Source organism: Clytia hemisphaerica, unplaced genomic scaffold (assembly GCF_902728285.1).
Source record: "Clytia hemisphaerica strain Z4C2 unplaced genomic scaffold, Clytia hemisphaerica genome assembly, whole genome shotgun sequence".
NCBI lineage: Eukaryota > Metazoa > Cnidaria > Hydrozoa > Leptothecata > Clytiidae > Clytia > Clytia hemisphaerica.
Window position 1 is genome coordinate 222,283 of NW_027104271.1, and position 20,330 is coordinate 242,612.

General features: G+C 36.1%; 3 protein-coding genes and 1 non-coding gene across 4 annotated transcripts in view; all 4 read left to right on the forward strand.

The window, feature by feature from the left end:
• Positions 1–6,236, forward strand: part of LOC136816678 (myosin-IIIb-like) — a 39,951-nt gene extending 33,715 nt beyond the window's left edge. Inside the window, exons 36-40 of the mRNA XM_067073003.1 lie at positions 6–31; positions 2,105–2,180; positions 3,477–4,140; positions 4,485–4,997; positions 5,829–6,236. Of these exons, the coding sequence (XP_066929104.1) occupies positions 6–31; positions 2,105–2,180; positions 3,477–4,140; positions 4,485–4,997; positions 5,829–5,891 (1,342 nt within the window). The 3' untranslated portion in view covers positions 5,892–6,236. The remainder of the gene's footprint in view (positions 1–5; positions 32–2,104; positions 2,181–3,476; positions 4,141–4,484; positions 4,998–5,828) is intronic.
• Positions 6,237–6,283: 47 nt separating this feature from the next.
• On the forward strand, positions 6,284–16,681 carry LOC136816679 (uncharacterized). Its single transcript, XM_067073004.1, has 10 exons — positions 6,284–7,260; positions 7,597–7,653; positions 8,515–8,848; positions 9,170–9,303; positions 10,237–10,278; positions 11,999–12,056; positions 13,220–13,379; positions 14,075–14,714; positions 15,046–15,312; positions 16,412–16,681. Exons 1-10 carry the CDS (start codon positions 6,975–6,977, stop codon positions 16,621–16,623), a joined length of 2,190 nt encoding a protein of 729 aa, XP_066929105.1. The 5' UTR covers positions 6,284–6,974; the 3' UTR covers positions 16,624–16,681.
• A 1,759-nt stretch (positions 16,682–18,440) lies between these two features.
• On the forward strand, positions 18,441–18,514 carry Trnan-guu (transfer RNA asparagine (anticodon GUU)). Its single transcript has one exon. It is a non-coding gene; the product is annotated as a tRNA-Asn (tRNA).
• A 212-nt stretch (positions 18,515–18,726) lies between these two features.
• LOC136816680 (nuclear speckle splicing regulatory protein 1-like) lies at positions 18,727–20,277 on the forward strand. The gene has a single exon (XM_067073005.1). It carries the CDS (start codon positions 18,829–18,831, stop codon positions 20,215–20,217), a length of 1,389 nt encoding a protein of 462 aa, XP_066929106.1. The 5' UTR covers positions 18,727–18,828; the 3' UTR covers positions 20,218–20,277.
• The last annotated feature ends 53 nt before the right edge of the window (positions 20,278–20,330 follow it).

The window sequence follows — 20,330 nt, forward strand, 5'->3', positions numbered from 1 at the left end:
TACAGCACACCGAAACTCAAGCCACAAAAATGTAAGATTGAACATTTTATTGTCAAATTTTCACAGTTAATCACTCTCATTTGTTTTGGTAAAGAATCTTATTGTAGCTACCGTCAACTCAATCTAATTCGAACTTTTTCGAATATTTCTGAGGTCCCCTCTGGTCCCCTTAGCTGGAAAGTGGCTTAAATTACTCTCTGCAATTCTAATATTTCTCTAATTCGAAGAAAATTTTTGTAGAAGATTGTACCTATGCTAGTCGTTTGTAGATGTACCGAGTATACAATGAGAGATTCTAGTGTTCCATGACTTGTCTTTTTAGCTGTTTTTTTTTTTTTTTTTTGCAATTTCAACAAACTAATTACAGTCGGTGTCTAAAGTCCCAAGTAAAAGCTACAAATCCTCTTGTCCGGGTGTCCAAAATAAAATATTTTGACCAAGGAAATTATAGAATTTCAATGTACAGTGGATACGGCTGAAACCTTCGGATGTTCTTAACTTTTTTATAGTTGTAAGTCTAAAAATGTTCTCAACATGTTCTTAATTTCACCATTTTTTAGCATTAGTCTCCATTTTCCTAAGAAATTGGGTGTTTTAGAGTCAACAAATTTTCAAAATGGTCTTAACTTGGTCTCAAACTTGTTCTTACCATTTTTGCCCATCGAAGTCTTTTGTTTTTATCAACAACCTTCTACTCAGAATCATGTTTGAACTGGATACTTTTTTTCGGGACACCCTGTATAATTACATACCGTAAGGCAATGTCATTTTAATTAATGACCTTTGCTCTCGAACTCAAGCTGCACGGTTTGTTTTTGAGCTGTACTCTTAGGTTCCAAATAAACGGGGGGAGTTGTACTTGTGAAAACCCCAAAATAAGGTAAATATAGGCTAAAATCAGGCTATTTAGAGCAGAATAAGGGACCTTCTCTTTGAAAGCTAAAAAAAATCTCAAAAATTAATAAACGGGGGGGGGTCCTAATAAGGTCCGGGGGTTTGGAAAATTTTCGAAAAATTAACAAGCGGGGGGCCGTTTATTTGGAACCTAAGAGTAATTAATTATACCAATCACGAAAAACCAATGCCTTTGTTAAAGAATCACTGGCAGTAAACCTGCATTTTTGATTTAGTTCGCACAATTCGTTAAAACCTTTATTCTATCAAATGCAATCGACAATTTAACTACAAAAATTTACGGGCCCGACCGACCCTGAAATGGGCTTTTCCAGAAAAAAACCGTGCATCCCCTGTTGAGGAGGTCCAACCTTTTGTGACCTACCCCCTTGGAATTCCAGGCAATTTTAGGATCATACCCCTCTGGAATTCCGAATTTTTACAAATTTTCAATCATTACCCCCTTGGAATTCCGCTTATTTTTGACGGATTTTCGTCTACCCTTATGGAATTCCACTGCATTTCAAACCTTACCCCCTTGGAAGAGAAATGGACCTCCTCAACAGGGGGTGCACGATTTTTTTCTGGAAAAGCCCAATTCAAAAAATGGAAATAAAAATAAAATTGCTTTTGGTACTACAGTTGACGCTCTCTATTTCGACCCTCGTGCCATTCGATAGGCTCCCTTATTCGATGAAAGTCCCCGTCAACAAGAAACTTTCATAAACGACGCTCCCTTATTCGATGAAAATCCAATTCCCCTTGAAGATCGAATTAGAGAGCGTCAACTGTACTTTTTTATTTTCATTTAATTTCATTTTTCATTTAATCAATGAATTCGAGTTTTTGTGTCTATTCATTTTTCTATTTCGCTTTTTTTCGCTAGTTTTTGCTGACTTTTTCGGAAATACGTAAAATTCTTTTATTTATTTTATTTATTTTATTTTTTCGCCGATCAACCGACCCGCTTTTTTGGTTACCTTGACCCGTAAAACAACAAATTAAATTGACATCGCCTAAAACAGTGAAAATAAGAACATTTTTATGAACATTTTTTACTCAACAGCTAAGAACATCCGCCAAAAGGGTTCAAAATTATATCCTTAGCACGCTTATGGAGACAGACCCTTTATTTTTCTTCTTCATAACGCACTTAAATATCTTCTTATCTTTGAATATTTTTGATTGATATCACTACTCTTTTTCATAGTGAATTATCGTGAGAAACAAATGGCAATGGTTGATGGGTACAGCAATCCTTTGCAACAAAAATTCAGACATGCGCAGTAAGTTGATTTTTTAGTTCTTCGCGCACATGACTCATATATTTGAATAGTTATGCTTATAAAAAAAACCTGTAAAAAAGCTTACAAATAACCCAATTTTTGTGGGCCGATTCACATGACAACTAGATTTTTCCAAATAAGTTACATAGTGTGCAAGGGGGTTCCAGGTCCTATCTAAAAATTCAGGTCCCACCTAACCCTAAAATCCCCACCCTCAATCCAGACTCCCAGATCCTAGCTAAAAATGCTATCCCCACGAAAAATTATACTAATTCGAGGAACGAAACAAAAATTCTTACAGTATGATAATAAAAAGGAGAAAAGTTAAGTATTAAAAGAATTATTTATAAAAATTAAAATTTAGAAAAAATTATAATTAAATTGGAACTAAGGAAAAACTAACATTAACTTTTACCAAAACACCAAAAATCCCACCTAAAGAAATTAATCCCCACCTTCACTTGTTTCTCCCAACTAAAACCTGAAAATTTCCAAATTTCACCTGGAAATTTTCGACCCAAAACACCAAACCCCCTCCCAGAATAGTGCACACTATGAAGTGTAGGTTGTTTTTTTTCAAAAGTTTTTGATCTAGATTGAGCAACCTAAATTAATACCCCTAATACCTCCCTCTCCTGTCAAAATAGGCTGCACGCATCCACTCTGATATGTTTTGTTATAGAGGATGATAACCGTGTATAAAATTCCCGTCCGAGAGCTATCTCGAATTTCGGGTTAACTGTTTTCAATTTTCTTATAAAAGATCAAATTTCTAGACCAGGGTAACCCTCGGACGGGTATTGTATACACCTTCCCCTATATCAAAACATATCAGAGGAGATGCGTGCAGCCTATGATAGACTCTAAAGTCCTATCACAGTTAATTGTTATGCAAGTAACTTTCATTGAATACTCTACAAGATGTAAACTCTTACAAACTCTTACAAAAAATAAAATATTTGGAGTGTCCTTAAGGTAGCAATTAATATTTGCCAGAAAGGTAAAAATAAGAACAATATTCCTTTTCATAAATTACGTCACGAACATCACTTGCCTCTTATTCAAATAATTACCATGGTAATTATGTTCCTTGAGACATTAAATGATTTTTTAATGAATAGCTTTGATAAAATCCATTGGGATTTAATCACCATGACAATAATTTCAAAACGAGGCAAATGATGTTCGTGACGTAATTTATGAAAAGTTTTAATTCACATTAATAAAAGTCCACATTAATACTTTTTTTTTCAGACACACTGTGTAACTAAATTTACTGACACTTTCTATTTGCAGTGTTCACACTGAGAGCCAGCCAACAATCCAAGAGACAAGCGAAGAATTCCATGCAGCGCCAATGCTCGGTTTAGTTGAACGCCCTGCTCGTGAGACCGCCCAATATGCATCACCTCCAGCGACTGTCTCTAAAAGTGCTCCACCTGTAAAACCCGCCCCAACAAAGGCGGAAACTACAATCAAGAAAAAAGAGAAAGCGCCTAATACTCAGAATAAGGCGGAGAAGAAAAAGAGTTCACCGCCCTCATCAGTGAGCAAAAAAGCTGATAATTATCCTTCGAAGACAAGACGTAATTCGGTACCTGTTAAGCCGGTATCCATAGCAACGACAAACCGCTCCAAACCACCTGTCGAAGAACGCAAACAACCACCTTCCATTAACAAAAGAGTCAAACCACAACAACCACCAGCCAAAATAAATACTATCAACAAATCAAAACCTGTTCTAGTTGAAAAGCAGACTCCACGCACCAAGCAACCCTCTAACAACAGTGTGAACAGGGTAAAACCGGTAGTCGATAAAGAGAATGGAGGACCTGTCTTGAAACCAGCAAATATTAATAGGAAGCCTCCACCTAAATCTCAGAATGAGAACATACCAAGAACAGGAAGCAGCCAACGAGTTAAACCGGTACAACAACCGACCCGAAAACAGAATCCACCGGTATTGATTTTCTTTTTATTATACTTCAGAGTTTCTTTTAAGGAGTATTAATCTTTAATCTTTATCATCTTCTTGGATGGACGTAGTTATACGTAGTTATATAATTTTTGATAGTTTTTTCAATTACGATTATGGTGCTTTTGTCATTGCCTATAATTATTAGACGTCACGGTTTATTTCATGGGACGGTAGCTAGCATAGCCTGTACCAAACTCAAACAAAACTATTATCAATCCAATTTTCAAAGTTGCTTTTCTATGGTAAAAATAAACTGTTAACTTATTTCCGAGTCTAAAATCACCGAGAAAATTGCTTTCGTATCATAACATATTTTTTTCTCCCAGACTTTCGGTTCCGAGAATCGCGTCATGAAAGAAAGGGCATCTTACGAGGACAGAATCCGTCGTAACACACGAAAACCTGATGAAAGTTTATCACGCGTTAATCCGTCCGTAAGCCGAAACTCGTCGTTCGCTATTCCGACATCAGCACCAAAGGACCGACAACGTTTACCGACAAACGCCGAGAGTGTTCACCGACGCTTCAAGCAACCCCTACCAAGTACTAATAACCATAAACCATATAATTATCTGAGCAATAACCGACGCGATCAGAGTCATTTATTAAACCACGCCCCCATAGACGGCTTCAATAATAACCCAATCAACCACATGGCATACGAGGGAGACCAAAGGAAACGGGCGTCACCCATCGCTAAGAGGGTGCCAAAACAAAACCCACCCGCGAACGCCCACGTACCGACTGAATATTCACGCAGTAATAATCCGATTCATAATTTCCAAACTCCGAATAATGGAAAGAAAGTGCTTCACGGTTTCCATTATGGATTACAAAAAGTAAGTATCAATTGGGGTTGTTTATCACAGATATGTCACAGCTATACACCTTTATTATTTAATTATCCTCCTAAACTCGATCCATTCCTATATTTAGACCTTTTTCTATAGTCTATAAGTGCGAAAAAAAGACTGGGACGGTTTTAGGGGGTGAAATAAAAAAGTGCCTGCGCGGCAATTGGCGGCTACGGTCGAAAAGGTGTATTTCTTATTCTACATCTTATTGCAGCTGACTCTCTAATTCGAACTTGAACGGGGAATATAGTTTGTTCGAATAACAGAGAGATTTTATTTTTAGAAAGTATATTAAGAGGGTTTCTTTTTATCATGGGCTGGGAATAAGTTCGAATTATAGAAAAATTCGAATAATAGAAGTTCTATTAAGTGAAAGTGTACTGTATATATTATTCTCCATAAAACATAATGGAGTAGTACTCCATACTTCATAACTCTTCCAAACTCTGTTATCTGGCCCCTTCAGTCACCTAAACCTTGTAAACCTAATCTTAGCAAGAAATTTGTTTTCCTTGTGCATTTTCAAGTTCAGCTTTTTCGTATCATGTTTAAGTTTCCATCATAATTTAAAGTTGCAAGTACCCAACAAAACATTTCTATTACAATTTCTTTTTGATAAGCAACACCAATTTTTGGGTCAGGGCTAGGGTTGCTTAGCATTCTAGCTCATTTTCGGAAAATTTGCTTTGACCACCCCTGATTATTTTACCATATTTATGCTTGTTTGGCTGATATTCACTTCGGCTAACTGTTGGCCTTGAATGTTGCCCTTTGTTACAAGGCCTGATCTTTCAACATTTACTTCTTTTTTTCCAGGAAAGCGAATTATCATCGATGAGATTAAATCGAACGGGAAGGCTCCAACAGCTCGTCCATTGAGAGTATAAATTGTTTTTGGAAATTGGAAGAAAATATATGTAATGACTTTTTAAATGAAGTCGGCTTACACCAAGGAAAGAACTCCACTCGTACAAATGAACGAATTCATAGATAGGATAGGATAGGGATCTCACAAATAGATATTTTTCAAGATCTATGATAAAATCGAAAATTTCAAAATGGTGCTACTGTTTGGCATTTCATAATAATTAGATAAACGACCAAGATAAATTATAATGTAGTACATTAACTTAATATTAACTCATACAAGTATTTTAAATAATAAAACTTACGTGTAAAATATTTAATAATGAAAAAAGATAATCGATAAAAAGAGCGCTTAAATCATATTAAAGCCATATTGACCTGATTTAACGAAAGGTGGGTATCTTCAATTCCATTGTTTTTAGTTTGTAGTCTATTCAGTATGGTCACTCAGGGCATTGGGATTTCCCTATCTGAAATCATTTACTTGATCTTAACCCTAGCGTGCAGAGGGAAATGGTGGCAACAGTGCTCCAAGCTGGCAAAAAAACGTCAAAATCTAATTTCGAATCCTGTCTTTTAGTTCACTTTTTTATGATTCTGATAGCGGTCACGAAAGTCCAAATCAAAAAGTGGCTCTGGCTACGAGATTGGTCAAAACCATGCCCATTTAACTTCAACTGGGCTATGAATGAAACAATGGTGTCATTGACGATCAATTACCTATCTTTAATTGGTTGTGATTATCTTTTTTGTGGATATATGAAAATCAATAGTGGCTTTCCATCCATTCCATTTATCATTGTGCTGAATAAGATGGTCTTTTGATAAATCGAAAATAAATCTTGTTTGAAGATTTAAACAGTAAACAAACCAAGAATTACAGAAAAAGTTAATTTTGATTTGCAGCTCTATGTGTACATATGTTTGTACTTTGATTTTGCAAACAATTTTTCTTGTTTTTTTTTATGACGTAACGTCAAAATAAACAATGTGAAATTGAGGCTCAAGTAAGCCTAAAACTAAATCAAGGATAATGATTTAAATTTTTACCTCTAAAATATTGAATCTTTAAACTCAATAAAACTATAATTGAATATGTCTAACAATTTATCACAATGGATACTTCTTCTTGGGTTGCTTGTGTCGCTTTCCTTGGCTAGCCACCACCACTACCACCACCATAAACGACACCATCACCACCATCACGCCCATCATAGATCAAACGTCACCAAGGGCGCTCAACGCCCTTCATCATATCCTGATGACGAACATAGCTTAAGAAATATACAAATGCAAGATTTGATCGAGGATGATGATGAATTTTTTAACAAACTGAAGAAAGAAAAAGCGATGGTGATACCCACAGTTCTCAGTGATGCAGGTAGGAAAAAAGATCTATCTATCAACCCTTTGATTAAAAAGATATTCATAAAAAGGGACTAGGCTCGAACGTACCATGTTGAATGTTGCATTGTCTTAAATAGTTTGATTGACAGGTCTGTCTGGTATTTTGATTGGATCAATTTTATTTATCTGTCAAATTCTAGTTACCATACTATAATACTTTGGTGAATTTTGTGAATCGCTGGACGCCTGTTTTAAGTATCACAAAGCTGAAATACAATTGACTTTCTATAATTGGTATATAATAACCCTAGTTTTTAGGAGACGGTCCAAAACAAAACCAAAATACTCTATCAGTTATTCCTTTTTTCAGGTCCAAAAGCAGCAAATATGGCGGATCTGGAAATCGAACATTTAGCTGAACAAATTCGTAAGTGTTTTTTTGTCTTTGACTATAAGATGTATAAGATGATAATTTTAAGATTTTACTTGTCACATGATACCACATTATACTCTACCGCCGGGAGGATACTAGGGTTAGTGGATGAGGGGCATATGCGGACGAGACCTCCAAAAACCTACCCTTAAAGAGACCAAATTTTAATGAAAAAGTGCCCCTTAGAGAGACTTTTTTGAAAAATTTTCTTCGACTTTTTTACAATTCTTTCTCTCAATATAAAAAGAAATTACTAAAAATTTGGAATTCTCCGACCCTTTGAGGAACAACTTTGAAATTTTCTGATTTTTGTAACCCTTAGAGATACTTTGGAAGGTGAAAAAAAATGACCCTTATCGTCCACACACCCAGTTTTACCTAAGAACACCTACAGAGAAATTGAGCCTACTCTGTTAAACGAAAACAAACTTTTTTTATTGCTTTTTAAAACAAATGAAAATTTGGAAGGTACTGCTAAAATTGAGGACTGAACAATAGATTAAAATCGTGTACCATTAAAAATGAAGGTCTTTCACTTCCTTTGGCTTTTATCTTTTCCATTTTACCCCCATCTACAAGAAAATTACCATCAGGTCACTGAGACAGGGAGGTGAATTCAACGTTTTTTTTTATAAGAACATCCGAAATCATTGAAGCCTTCCGATGTTCTTAACTTTTTGAGTTTTAAGCCAAAAAATGTTCTTAACATGTTCTTATTTTGTCCATTTTATGAATATTTTTGACCATTTTCCTAAGAAATAGGGTGTTTTTGAGTCCACAAAGCCTTAAAATGTTCTTAACATTTTGGCCAGCGAGGCCTTATGTTCTTATAAAAAACGTATATTGTCTTTTTAGCTGAATTCAAAGATAAGACTGTCGCAAAATATTTCAAGAAGTCTTACCGAGAAGGTGACATTGAATCAACTGAAAATTTTAAAGCCATCATCAGTGGTAACCTCTCACCGCAAGATCTCGAAGAATTACGTAAGAAGTTAAAATGGCAGGTAACGAAAGACGAACATGGGAAACCCATGGTCAAGATACCATTTTTAGTGAGAAATCTTGGTAAACAAGCAATCGAATCGATCAATCAAGCAATCGAGGATTTGAAACGTTTTACATGTATTCGATTGACTCCTCGAGAAAAAGAAGATAAGGATTATGTACAGTTCCTACCCAGCAAGAAAGGGTGAGTGGATATTTTCTGGGCGGGAATCGGGCGTCGCTTCCTTTCCTCTTAATCCTTTATGCATTCTTCAAGTCATGCTTCGGTTCGAGGGAGGGGTACTAGGGTTGCGAGCTTACGGGTACGCGCCGCCCAAGAAGTTAGATCATCTTTTCCGTTCTGTGACATGGTAAGCTGCTCGAAATTGCTATCTCACCGCTAGTGTATCTAGTGTATAGATCGATTTTCTTATACAAACTCACTTATACTTTTTAGTTCTACTTCTACCCAAAAAAATAAATATTCAAGGCAAAGAAATCCTTAAAACTTCTCCTTATTACCTAGATGCACATCACATTTCGGTCGTCAAACTGGTGCTCAACGAATAGGACTAGGTGCAGGATGTGAATACAAGGGGACTGTGCTCCATGAAGTCATGCATACCTTGGGTTTCCTACATGAATGCACACGACCAGACAGTAAGTACAGAGGAAATACAGAGATCACAGAGATATCTACCTATGGGTGTTCGTAACAAAAGTATCGAGTCGAAACACAACTTGTTAAAAAGTAACCTAACCTTGACGACTTGACGTATATTGAGAGTACGCTGGTATAATTTCCCTTCGAAAATACAAGAAAAAGAATTATGATTCTAAGTATACAATAGAGTTTTACCTTTACCTGGTGAAAAAGCCTTCATACATATTCATACATATGAATCCTATGACTTTCCTTGCAAAATCCAGGATTTGTTTTTATAGATTTTCCTATAAAAATGCACTTCTTTTCTTCGAACAATTTGTAAACAAAGTAAGCATGAGTAAGTGTTATCATAATAACTTGGCAAAACAGAGAAAAGAGAATTGCCCGATTATGATAGCATAAGACAATAGGGAATTTCCCTTTTAACATATTTTACAAACCACAAGTAATTATTTAGCATAAATGATATGTGTCAAAATTGAACGTTCATAAGTCAATACTTACTTACTTACTTGTGTTACTTTAAGTAACCCCCAATGCCCACAATGCATTGGAATTTTTGTTGCGCGGCCTTATGGCGCATTTAAATTCAAATATAAATACAGTGGAGTGGAGTCTCTGTAATTCGAATCTGTACATAGAGAACACAAATTTGTTCGAGTTTATGAAATTCGTGATCTGATCTTTGATGATCTAATCTGAAGTTTAGCCCTCCATATTTTGTACTTTTCTTTGAGGATATTTCGAAACCACTTTTTTGCAACGTCAGCCCAAATTTTTTTTCTACATAGATAATTTACCATATATTCTTTATGATAAAAAATCCACTAAAAATTTTGTTCTGATGTCCATGTTTTCTTCGTTTTGATTCTTACAGTGACTGAGTGCATTCATTTAAAAACTCCATTCAAACTTTTTAATTTTAGGAAATAGATACATCAGAGTGAATTTCGACAAAGTGGAAGAAGGTTTGTGCGATAATAGTTTCCCCTTAAATTTTCTCATACTTTTAAACATTAGGGATTGTAACATTGTAAATTATTCTGTTCAAGAAAGTACCAATGTTTTTCATAAGATTCCAGTCCCTGCGCTTTTAGTGGTCTGAAGATTGTCACAAAAGTGGCATGAAACTGCCAATAGCAGAATAAAAAAGTGTCTTTTCTTCCTGACTGACATCGCTCTACTTATGTATCGAGCACTGTAAAAAACTGAAGAAACACACTCCCGCACTATAATTCCACTGTCACTTTTCTAGTGAAAAAAGACAAGACTTAGGGTAGTTGAAAAATAAGCTTCGGAAAGTTACTTAGGCACTAAACACTAGATTTTCTGTACCTTAAGAAACAAACGCTTTACGATCTCATGCCACTTACCCGGGAAAATAGTGCAAAATTTCCGGAATAGTGATAAGAAGTGGAATATCTTATGCAAAACGATGGTATTTATTGTCGCTATTGGTATAACCCATCGTCTATTCTCGGAATTATAGTACCTTTCCACAAATAAAATAAAGTGTTTGTCAAAAACCATTATTCAGATGATAGTGGACGGACTGTATTTCATTCAAAAACTTTGTCAGTAGTAAGAGAGTGACTTCACTCTGAATGAAATCGAAACTTCTTTTTACGACCCCTTTGTTTTCTCAGTGGTGGCCTGGCAGGGGGTGCAGGGTGTGCAGTGCACCACCCAGAAAGATCTGAAAGAGTTTTTCGAGGGGGCGCCAAAATTTTGTTTATGTTTAATTGGGCGATTTAGCGCCCTTCGACAAGTTTATAGCTCCTTCTATAAGTGCAATGTTGATTTTTTTCGCCTGCGGCGCTTCATTTTATTTTACACTCTTGCATCCTTTCTCTTGAATTTTTTTCAAAACTATCAACATTGAATCGTGAAAAGTCAAGGCAAGAGAAGTGTTGTGTATACACCAGGGGTTAAAGAGGATGCTGACAAAATGAGAGATTGCCAAAAAGATCAAAACTTGTTGATGCTCGCTGTGGTTTTTGTGGTCTTATGCTGACTAACTTTCTCCTTTTTAGAAATTCTCTTAAGCTGTTTGACGTTTCTTACACCAATTTTTTTTTGCCTGCGGCGCATTACTTAAAAACAACCCTTATTCCAGTTAACTTTCGAATTTTTGGGGCCTCTTTCAGCCATTGATCTTTAATGGGGAGTAAAGTAAGACCAGCAGCGCAAAAGTTTAAAGATTATCATGTAATTTTTCTGATAAAGTTTTTGAAAAACAAAAATATAAACCAAATCGACTTGGTATAAAATTTCCATTTCAAGTATCAACAGCTCATGTTTTTTATTTGAGGAGCTTTATTTTTGGTGCTAAATCGGGATAAGTTGGGGCATTTTTATGAAAAATTTTCCTTGTTCAGAGAAATAACATTTCAAAATATAACAAGGAGGAAGGAAATAGATATCAAGTTATCATTACTACCACATTCGTATAAATAAAAGTTTTTTAACTCAAAGATTCCGGGCGTTACTTTCAACCAGTCACCTGCTCTTACCAGTTTAATATTTCCACTTAATAATGGAGGGCGCAAGTAAGGACAAAAATATCAGGGGCGCCAATTTCATAGTTTGCACCACCAAGAAAATTAAGCCAGGCCGCTACTGGTTCTGAGGAACTTTTAACATGAAAATTTATAACATATTATTAGAAGTGGAATCTATCGATTTCAGGGAGGAAGCGAAATTTCAAGACATATGATCATAAAATTATCGCTGATTACGATGGACAGTAAGTGTTTGTTTTTTTAAAGAATTGTGCGTGGAGTTTTTATGCAACTGAGTAATGCAGACGATTTCTTTCAATGTTTTAGTGTCTTTCGTTCTCTTTTTTTCCATCTACCCAAAGGGACTATTAAACTAGACGCGATCCTATTGTCTACACAAGATCACTAAAAAGGGAATAGTTTAGAGGTGGAATAAATTCGAAAACGGTGGTTAGCCCGGGTCGGAGTGAGCCGTGGCGGAGGTGTTTACAGTGTTTTTTCCAAACTCTACCGTCACTATATTTTTCTGTAAACCACCGTGTGATGGCTGTAAACTCTATGCGTATATTTTCCCAACGTTTACGGACGATAGCATCGTCTACTGTTAAACTAATAAAACATTAAAGTCTACTGTCTAATTACTGAAAATTTAAGACAAATTAGGGTACGGTAAGGAAAACCAAAGAACATTAGTATGCAAACTGATGTTATCATGGTAAAAAGAAAAAGTATAGTATTATTATAAAGTTGCCTTTCTCTAATTCGAACTCGAAGGGGTAATCTAGTTTGTTCGAATTATAGAAAATGTTTTGCTCGAGGGTTTCCTTGAAGGGGAATGAGTATGAATTATGTAATTAAGTATGGGAATAAGTAATTCGAATTATAGAAAGATTCGAATAATAAAAATTCGAATTAGCGAGAGTCGACTGTCCACATAGTACGTACACTCTAAGGGGGAGGGGGGTCTTCTCAAAAGCGTATGCTTGCGTTCAGGGGGAGGGGAGGGGTCAAAGAAAAATGTACGTACACAATGAAAATTTTTTCATAGCCCTTTTTTGCTTTTTTTGTCGAAATTTACGCTTCTTATACGCATCGAGGAATAGAAAAAGTTTCTTAATAAACATTGAGTTTCGTGTATGAAATAAATGTCCGAACCAAACGATTTGAATTCGAAATTTTCTTCAACCGAAGAAGGGGAGGGGTGAATGAAAAAGTACGTACTTACCACTATAGGTATAGCCATTTGCGTACGCTGGCGTACAGGGGGGAGTATTAGATTTTCGACATTTTAATGCGTACGTACTGTGGACGGCCCCGTATTACAATATACTGTTTTGTACGAATATTAAACGATTCCAGTCTGTCGTGCTATAGTCTACAAACATCTCTTACTTACTATTTTCTTCAGGTACGATCCATTCTCCATAATGCATTGCAACCATCATGCATTTAACGAAGATCGAGAAGACGAAACCATAGAATCACTTCTACCAAATATCCCCAACAAAATATTAGGACAACGCTTTGGCTTGACGGCTTTGGATGTTATGAAGATCAATCAAGCATACGTAGGTTTTATTTTTTTAAGTTGATTGAGTTTTCTGAAATACAATTCACTCTCGCTAAATCGAACTCGAACAGGTAATCTAATTTGTTCGAATTACAGAGGGATTCGAATTAAAGAAAGTATTTTAGGAGTGTTTCTTTTTTTGACAGGAATTGAAAATTTGAATTATTGGAGGACTTGAATGATATAAGTTCGAATTTGTGAGAGTTTACTGTAGGAATCTAAATCAACGATATATGTTCAAATAGTTAAATAATAGTGAGGTTTAGTATCGATAGATAAATCGCGATGACCAATGAAATTCTAGCCTAGGTTCGTGCAACGACGGGAAGTAAGGGAGATTTACTGGCTTTGCTATAAGAACGAAAAATCAAGCGAGAATCCGTTCTAGAAGCAAGTTAATTACTTTGCGGGGTAAGGCTGTCTTGCTTTCGGGTTATCATGTAGAAAAGTGCCGTAGGGTGAACGAAGGGTAGAGGAAACACTAATCTTAAAGGAAAATTTCCGATTAATCTTTTTACGAAATATGATTTGTATGTATCATATCCTATGATGGGAAATAGTATGACATTTCAACAAGAGATTTAACTAGAATTTGAATGATAATGTATGTTTATTTTCGCTGAAGAAAAAAAATTTAAACATCTTATTAAAACTATTAATTACCGGCATATTCTAACACCAATAATTTTACAGTGTAGAACAACACCTGAAGTGATCGTGCAACCATCCTTACAACTCCAACAACCGCCACCGATCGTTCTTGACATCCCACAACGTGATGAAATGGCTTCAACAACCACGACGACAACCACCACACCACCGACTACAACATCAACCTCGACAACAACAACCACACTGACCACGACCACCCCGACAACGACTACTTCAACGTCAACGTCTACAACACCAACAACAACGACAACAACAACAACACCATTTTTCATTCCACCCATACTCCTACCTTTACTCTTTCCAACGACAACCACGACAACTTCCACAACAACAACATTAGTCCCAGGACAAGAAATCGAAGACGATCCGATAGACCCCAACAGCGACGACCCAGTAACCACAACGACAACTGCAGAACCGCTATCAGAATTAGACCAAGCTACCACTACTACAACAGAGACCCCACGAATCGTTATACAATTTCCTCTTTTAACATCTTGCATTCCAAATCCACTTTGCGTGACTCCACCTTGCAACGCACAGCCATGTCTTCAACAACCCTCGCCACCACAACCTCAAGTTGTACAACCTTCACAACCGTCTGACGAGAGCTGTGATAAACCACCTTGCGAAACCAAAGACAGTGAATGCAATTCTCCTTGTAAGTAGACAACTTTCTAAAAATTCTCAAAGTTTTTTTTAATTATAAACTAAAACAAGGCTATTTTGAGCAATTCAGTTTGTGATAGCTGAAAATATTTTCAAAAGTAAATAAACGGGGGAGGGGTCCAAAAGTGGGGGACGTTTATTTGAGACCTTAGAGTAGGATATAGCAATTTGACCTCCTTTTTAGTATAGTCACTGCATAGAAAATCAATGCTATGAATTTGGGCTAAAAGCTTTTAAATGTTACTCCAGCTAATTGAGTGCTTTTTTTAATTTTCTGTGAAAGATTCTGTGCAGCTTTAGAAAAATTTCTTTCCACTTTCTAGATCCATGTTGGCCGCAAAATTTTGAATGGTCGAATGTTGGTTTTCCGCAATCATGTGATTGTCACAATAACAATCCCTCTTCATCCGCTCCTCCACCTGGGCCACCAATATCTATTATTCCAGACAACGCACCTGAAAATGACAAGAAGTGTCACTTGTGTAGATGTACACCAATGAAGTCAACTCAAACACCAAGGGTGTGGTCAAATAATCATTTTTGTCACCCTTCAACAAAGAAAGATCCCAAGTTTCAACTTCTAAGAAGTGGTATGTTTTGTTGAATTTTGTCAGATTCGTATCCAGTCCCTAAGCTCGCTTTTTGATGATTCTGAAAGCGCTCAACGAAAGACACGTATAGTTGTATAAGTGGCCCTGGCTACGAGATTGGAATTTTGCGGTCGCTTGTTTTATTCTATGAATGATACATCATTTAGAAAACATCCCTGTCTCAATGATCAACTAAGAATTAAGGAGCCAGATGCCGATGGGATGAAAATAAAAAATATTTGACAGATTGCTGGGTTTCGAATTGCATTAGAATCAACTCTCTTTAAATCGAACCTCTATTATTCGAATCCTGCTAAAATATTGGTCCTCTAGGCTGGAAAGTGGTTTAAATTACTCTTTGTAATTCGAATCTTCCTCTTATTTGAAGAAGTTTTTTGGTCCCCCGAAGATCGAATTATAGAGGGCCAGTTGTATTTACAGCTCAAAGATCAAGCGAGGTCCAGAAACTTCATTGTTAGAATTATGTGAAAGTTCAGCATATTTTTACCACGGGTAAAACGACAACGTTTTTTCAGCCAATTTTCCGATACAGGAGTGTTAGAAAGCTACGAATCAACTAGACCCTTCGGTTTACATAACTTAGATTTTGGGTGCAATCTCAGCAACAATCAAGGCAAGGAATAGGGGTTGATTTAATCATAGAAACTAAAGTTTACTAAACAATAAAGCTCCTGGATTGTCTCGCACCCTCCTACTTTTGTAATGATGTTCGAGGAGGGGGGAATTATAAAGAGGATTAAAAATTATGTTTTTGAATAAGAGTGATATCGTCTGCTTACTCATCAATTTTAATTTACAAGCTTTTTCACATTGGATTGACACAGATGTGAACCAAGATTGGTCAGAAAGAGGAAAAGAAAAACAATTTTTTGTTCGAGAAATCGAACACAATATAACAATAGACCTTATCGGAGTTTTTAATTTTTCTAAAAAAGCAATGCATTTTGGGATTGTCAAAAACTCCGATAAGGTCTATAGGAGACACCGGCCTGATATAAGACATGTGCCTGATATGAAACGGGAACACTTACAGTATGTAAAACTAATCTTTTTATTCAATTTTCTATCTTCTTTTCAGGATTTGTGCCAGGAAAACGTTGTTTACTAATCGACGAGTCCAAAGAGTGGGATAACTTACATCTTTGTTTTGATAAAGCAGCTCCTTACGATTTGATGTGGTCAACTGTTGACCAATTGAAAGAAAATGGAAAATCAAGATGTTTGAAGATTGAGGAACCACAGGATTGGGTCTGGAATAAAAAGTATCTTTGTGATAAGAATAGTGTATAAAAATTTCAATTTAAACCGTTTTAGTTTAGTAAAAAAAGAAGAAAAATCACTCATCTAATTTTCGGTTGTACTATAGAGAAGATCAAAATTCTTTGGAAAGGGAATTGGACCAGAGGGAACAATTTCTTTACAAGCTTAAAGCAGTAATGCTATTTTGTTTAATATGACATGAGAATAATTTTGGAAACATAATCAGAATCTAACCAGTTCCGCGTCCCTTCCACAGTTCATTTTTATATAAGAATTGTATAAATCGAAGTGAGCTTCGTGATTCTAAAAATTTTTAATTTTGAGCCTAAAATATTATCGAGCGATTCTTAAATTTAAAAAATTTCAAACGTGTGAGAGAGTAGAGAAAGGAATTAACGATTTTTAGGCATAGGGGTAAATTTTGTGTAATTAATTTTTGAGCCTCGTTATAGTCATTACACGCTTTTTCTTTATAAGAATACACGTCTTTTATAAGAACATCCGAAGTGTTCTTAATGTTCTTAACATTGTTTCCCCTTTAGTGGGAATATTTTCTTCCTTTTTCCTAGAAAATCGGGTGTTTTAGAGTCCACAAAGACTTAACATGTTCTTACTTGTTCTTATGATTTCGGCTATTGAAGCTATGTTCTTATATAGTTTGTTCTTATGAAAAAAAATACTTATGATACCGTAAGCCTGGGGGTAGTAGGTTGACGGTAATGTGCCGCCCTTTTGGTGGTCAGGCCCTTATATGGACCAAAACGGACCCTTAGAAGAGCTACCTTATAAAGGAAGAAATTTTGGCGGGAATTTAATTTGGCGGATGACCGATAAAGTTTTTTAGAGGGAATTTAATTTGGCGGACGGACGAAAAAATTAAATTTTGTCGGGAATTTAATTTGGCGTTTGCTGAAAATTTTTCCTTAAAATGGCGTAAAAAAAGCAAATATATATCATAATTTCAATTTGGTGGGAATTTAATTTTGCGGATGGCGGAAAAAGGTATTCCTTTAAGGTATTTTATAAAATTTTAGGCTTTTTTGAGGGTCACGATATGGAATTTGAGCTTTTTTTATACTCCTTAGGGTGACAGGAATTAGATTATGTGATTTTTAGAGACTGTTTATCTAACGTTTCCAGACCACCTAAAATGAACGACAAATAACTATTAAAAAGCGACAATCCCTTATACACGTTTTTTTTAGAACACCACAAATTTGGCTGAGCCTGGATGTGCTTACTTTTTTAGCAATTTTCAGCCTAAAATATTCTTAAAAGCGTCCTTAATTTTTCAGACTACTCTAAATCGACAATATGCAAAATAAAAAGCACTTAAAATTGGAAAGATTTGGACAATATTTGACTCTCGATTTTAGAAAATCCATGCCTAAGTTCAGTTAAAACTGCTTGAAAAGAAGAAAAAATGTAGTTTCTTGTCATTTTTTTCCAAACTGAGGCTGGGCATGTTCTTACGATGTTCTTAATTTTTTGACGAATTTCAGCCTCAATGTTCTTATAAACTGGGTTCTAATAAAAAAAAACACCACTAACTATACTACAACCACACCAAACCCCGACCTTGGTCCAGTGACTATGTACTACCTCTACGCTATTTAACCACTAACTACTAGGCCCCCCCTACTAGCTACGCTATACAAGTGTCCTTGGTATAATAGATTTATCATCATGGCATAATAGGGGTCATAGTTACCGTGAACACCACTTAACCTTTCGCTGAAATTAAGCTGTAGAGACATACTGTAATAATTTTATGGTGTACCCTACTAACCCTACGCAGCTCCTCCCTCCCCTTTATTCTTTTTCTGGGTTTAACCCAAATGATTACAGCTTCCGTGGCGCAATTGGTTAGCGCGTTCGGCTGTTAACCGAAAGGTTGGTGGTTCAAGCCCACCCGGGAGCGAACGTTTTCCAGAATATAAGATTCTTCTGCAGTCCTTTTTTCTTATGGGTGCGTTCATTATCATATGTGACGGGGGTCATTTTTTCCGCTGTGCCCCGCATTCACACCCACCGTTACATTTTTGACTAGTCCTTCAAAGGTGCATGCTGCTAGATCCTCGGCTATGTGACTTGATTGGTGACCTAGCTCAAGCGAACACAAATCTTTGAAAAGTGCGCACGCTTCGCTGTGGCTGTTCAGTCGTTCAAAGAAACAGAACAGAAGCGCCAGAACAAAAAAAAACACAAAAAAACTGCAAGAATCCTGCTGTAAAAATGTCTGAACAGAAGTATGGTCTTTTTATGAAGAGTTTGCAAAAGAAGAAAGGCTTGAATAAAGTACACTCTGCGTTTGGAAATGATAGCAGCAGTGATGAAGGTAATTCAAAGAAAAACAACAAGAAGTCTGCAACAGACGAAAGTTCCAAAAAACTTTCCATGAAACAAACAAAAATTGACATGGAAAAAGCTCTGAATGAAGACCCAACTGTGTATGAATATGATGAGGTTTATGATCAAATGGAAGAGAAAAAGAAAGAGACTGTTGCTGCAAAGATTCAAGCTGACAAAAAGAGTAAATATATTTCAAAACTTTTGAAATCTACTGAGAGTCGGAAACTTGAAGAAGAGAGGCGTAAGGAACGTAAAATTCAAAAAGAGAGAGAGGCTGAGGGGGAGGAGTTTGCAGATAAGGAAGAGTTTGTTACATCTTCTTACAAGAAGAAAATTGAGGAAAGAAAAGCAGAAGAAGAACGTCAAAGAAAACAAGACGAGGCCGATGCTGCCAATGATGTTACCAAACAAAAAGATCTTGGAATGTTTTATAAAAATCTCATGAACAAAAACACTTCAATGGGAGGAAATGCTTCTGACTCAGAACATGATACTAAGTCAAAGAAAAAAGAGGAGAACATCAAGTCATCTTCTAAATCAGCTGCAAAATCTAAAAACGAATCATCAGAGGGGGAAGAACATGAGACAGACTCTCATAGATTCAAGAAGAGCACCAAAAGAGGTTATCGAAAAGTTGAAAAAAGTTACAGCAGTGAAAGTAGTGCAGAAGAAGAGGATGCTAAGCAGCAGAAAGTAAAGAACAAGAAAAAGTCAAGCCGTAACAATTCAAGTGATGACTCTGATTATGAAAAGGATAAAAGGTCCGGAAAAAAAGCCCCTTCCAAAAAGAAAAGACGAGACTCTTCTTCAGAATACTCATCTGAAAGCAGTAGTGAAGATGAAAAGCCAAAACGAAAAGCTAATAAGAAATTGTCACCCAAGAGAAAACCTAGGGAAAGTTCTGATGAGGAATTGCAAACAAAAAAGAAAGTGGTAAAATCCCAATCATCCAACAAACAAGAATCTAACAAAAAAGGAAGAAAGCGTTCAAAATCCACAGATGAATCAGACAGTGGATCAGAATATGAGAAAAAACAGAAGAAGAGTGCAAAGAAGTCAAAACAACGTAAAAATTCCAGCTCAGAAAACTCTGACGCTAGCAACAGTGGCCCTATTAAATCTGAGAAAAAGATTGAAGCTGAGGAAAAGCCTCTGAAAAAGCCTCCCACGAAAAAGAAAAATATTTTTGCTAGACGAAATACAGCAGAAGACATTGAAGCTGCAAGAGAGAGATATTTAGCCCGAAAGCAAGCTTTATCAAGGGCTGAGTAATGTAAATTTTATTATAAGATTTTATCACTTTTATAGCTGTATTTTTAAACAAAGTACAAATCTTTAGTCTTTTTCTTTCCCTTCTCTTCAGAGATCTAAACAAAAGGTAGTTT

Coding starts and splice junctions, on each gene's coding strand:
- LOC136816679 (XM_067073004.1), top strand. CDS start 6,975: ATGTCTAACAATTTATCACAATGGATACTTCTTCTTGGGTTGCTTGTG. Junction 8,849..9,169: donor TTCCTACCCAGCAAGAAAGG/GTGAGTGGATAT, acceptor CTTATTACCTAG/ATGCACATCACATTTCGGTC. Junction 9,304..10,236: donor TGAATGCACACGACCAGACA/GTAAGTACAGAG, acceptor TTTTAATTTTAG/GAAATAGATACATCAGAGTG.
- LOC136816680 (XM_067073005.1), top strand. CDS start 18,829: ATGTCTGAACAGAAGTATGGTCTTTTTATGAAGAGTTTGCAAAAGAAG.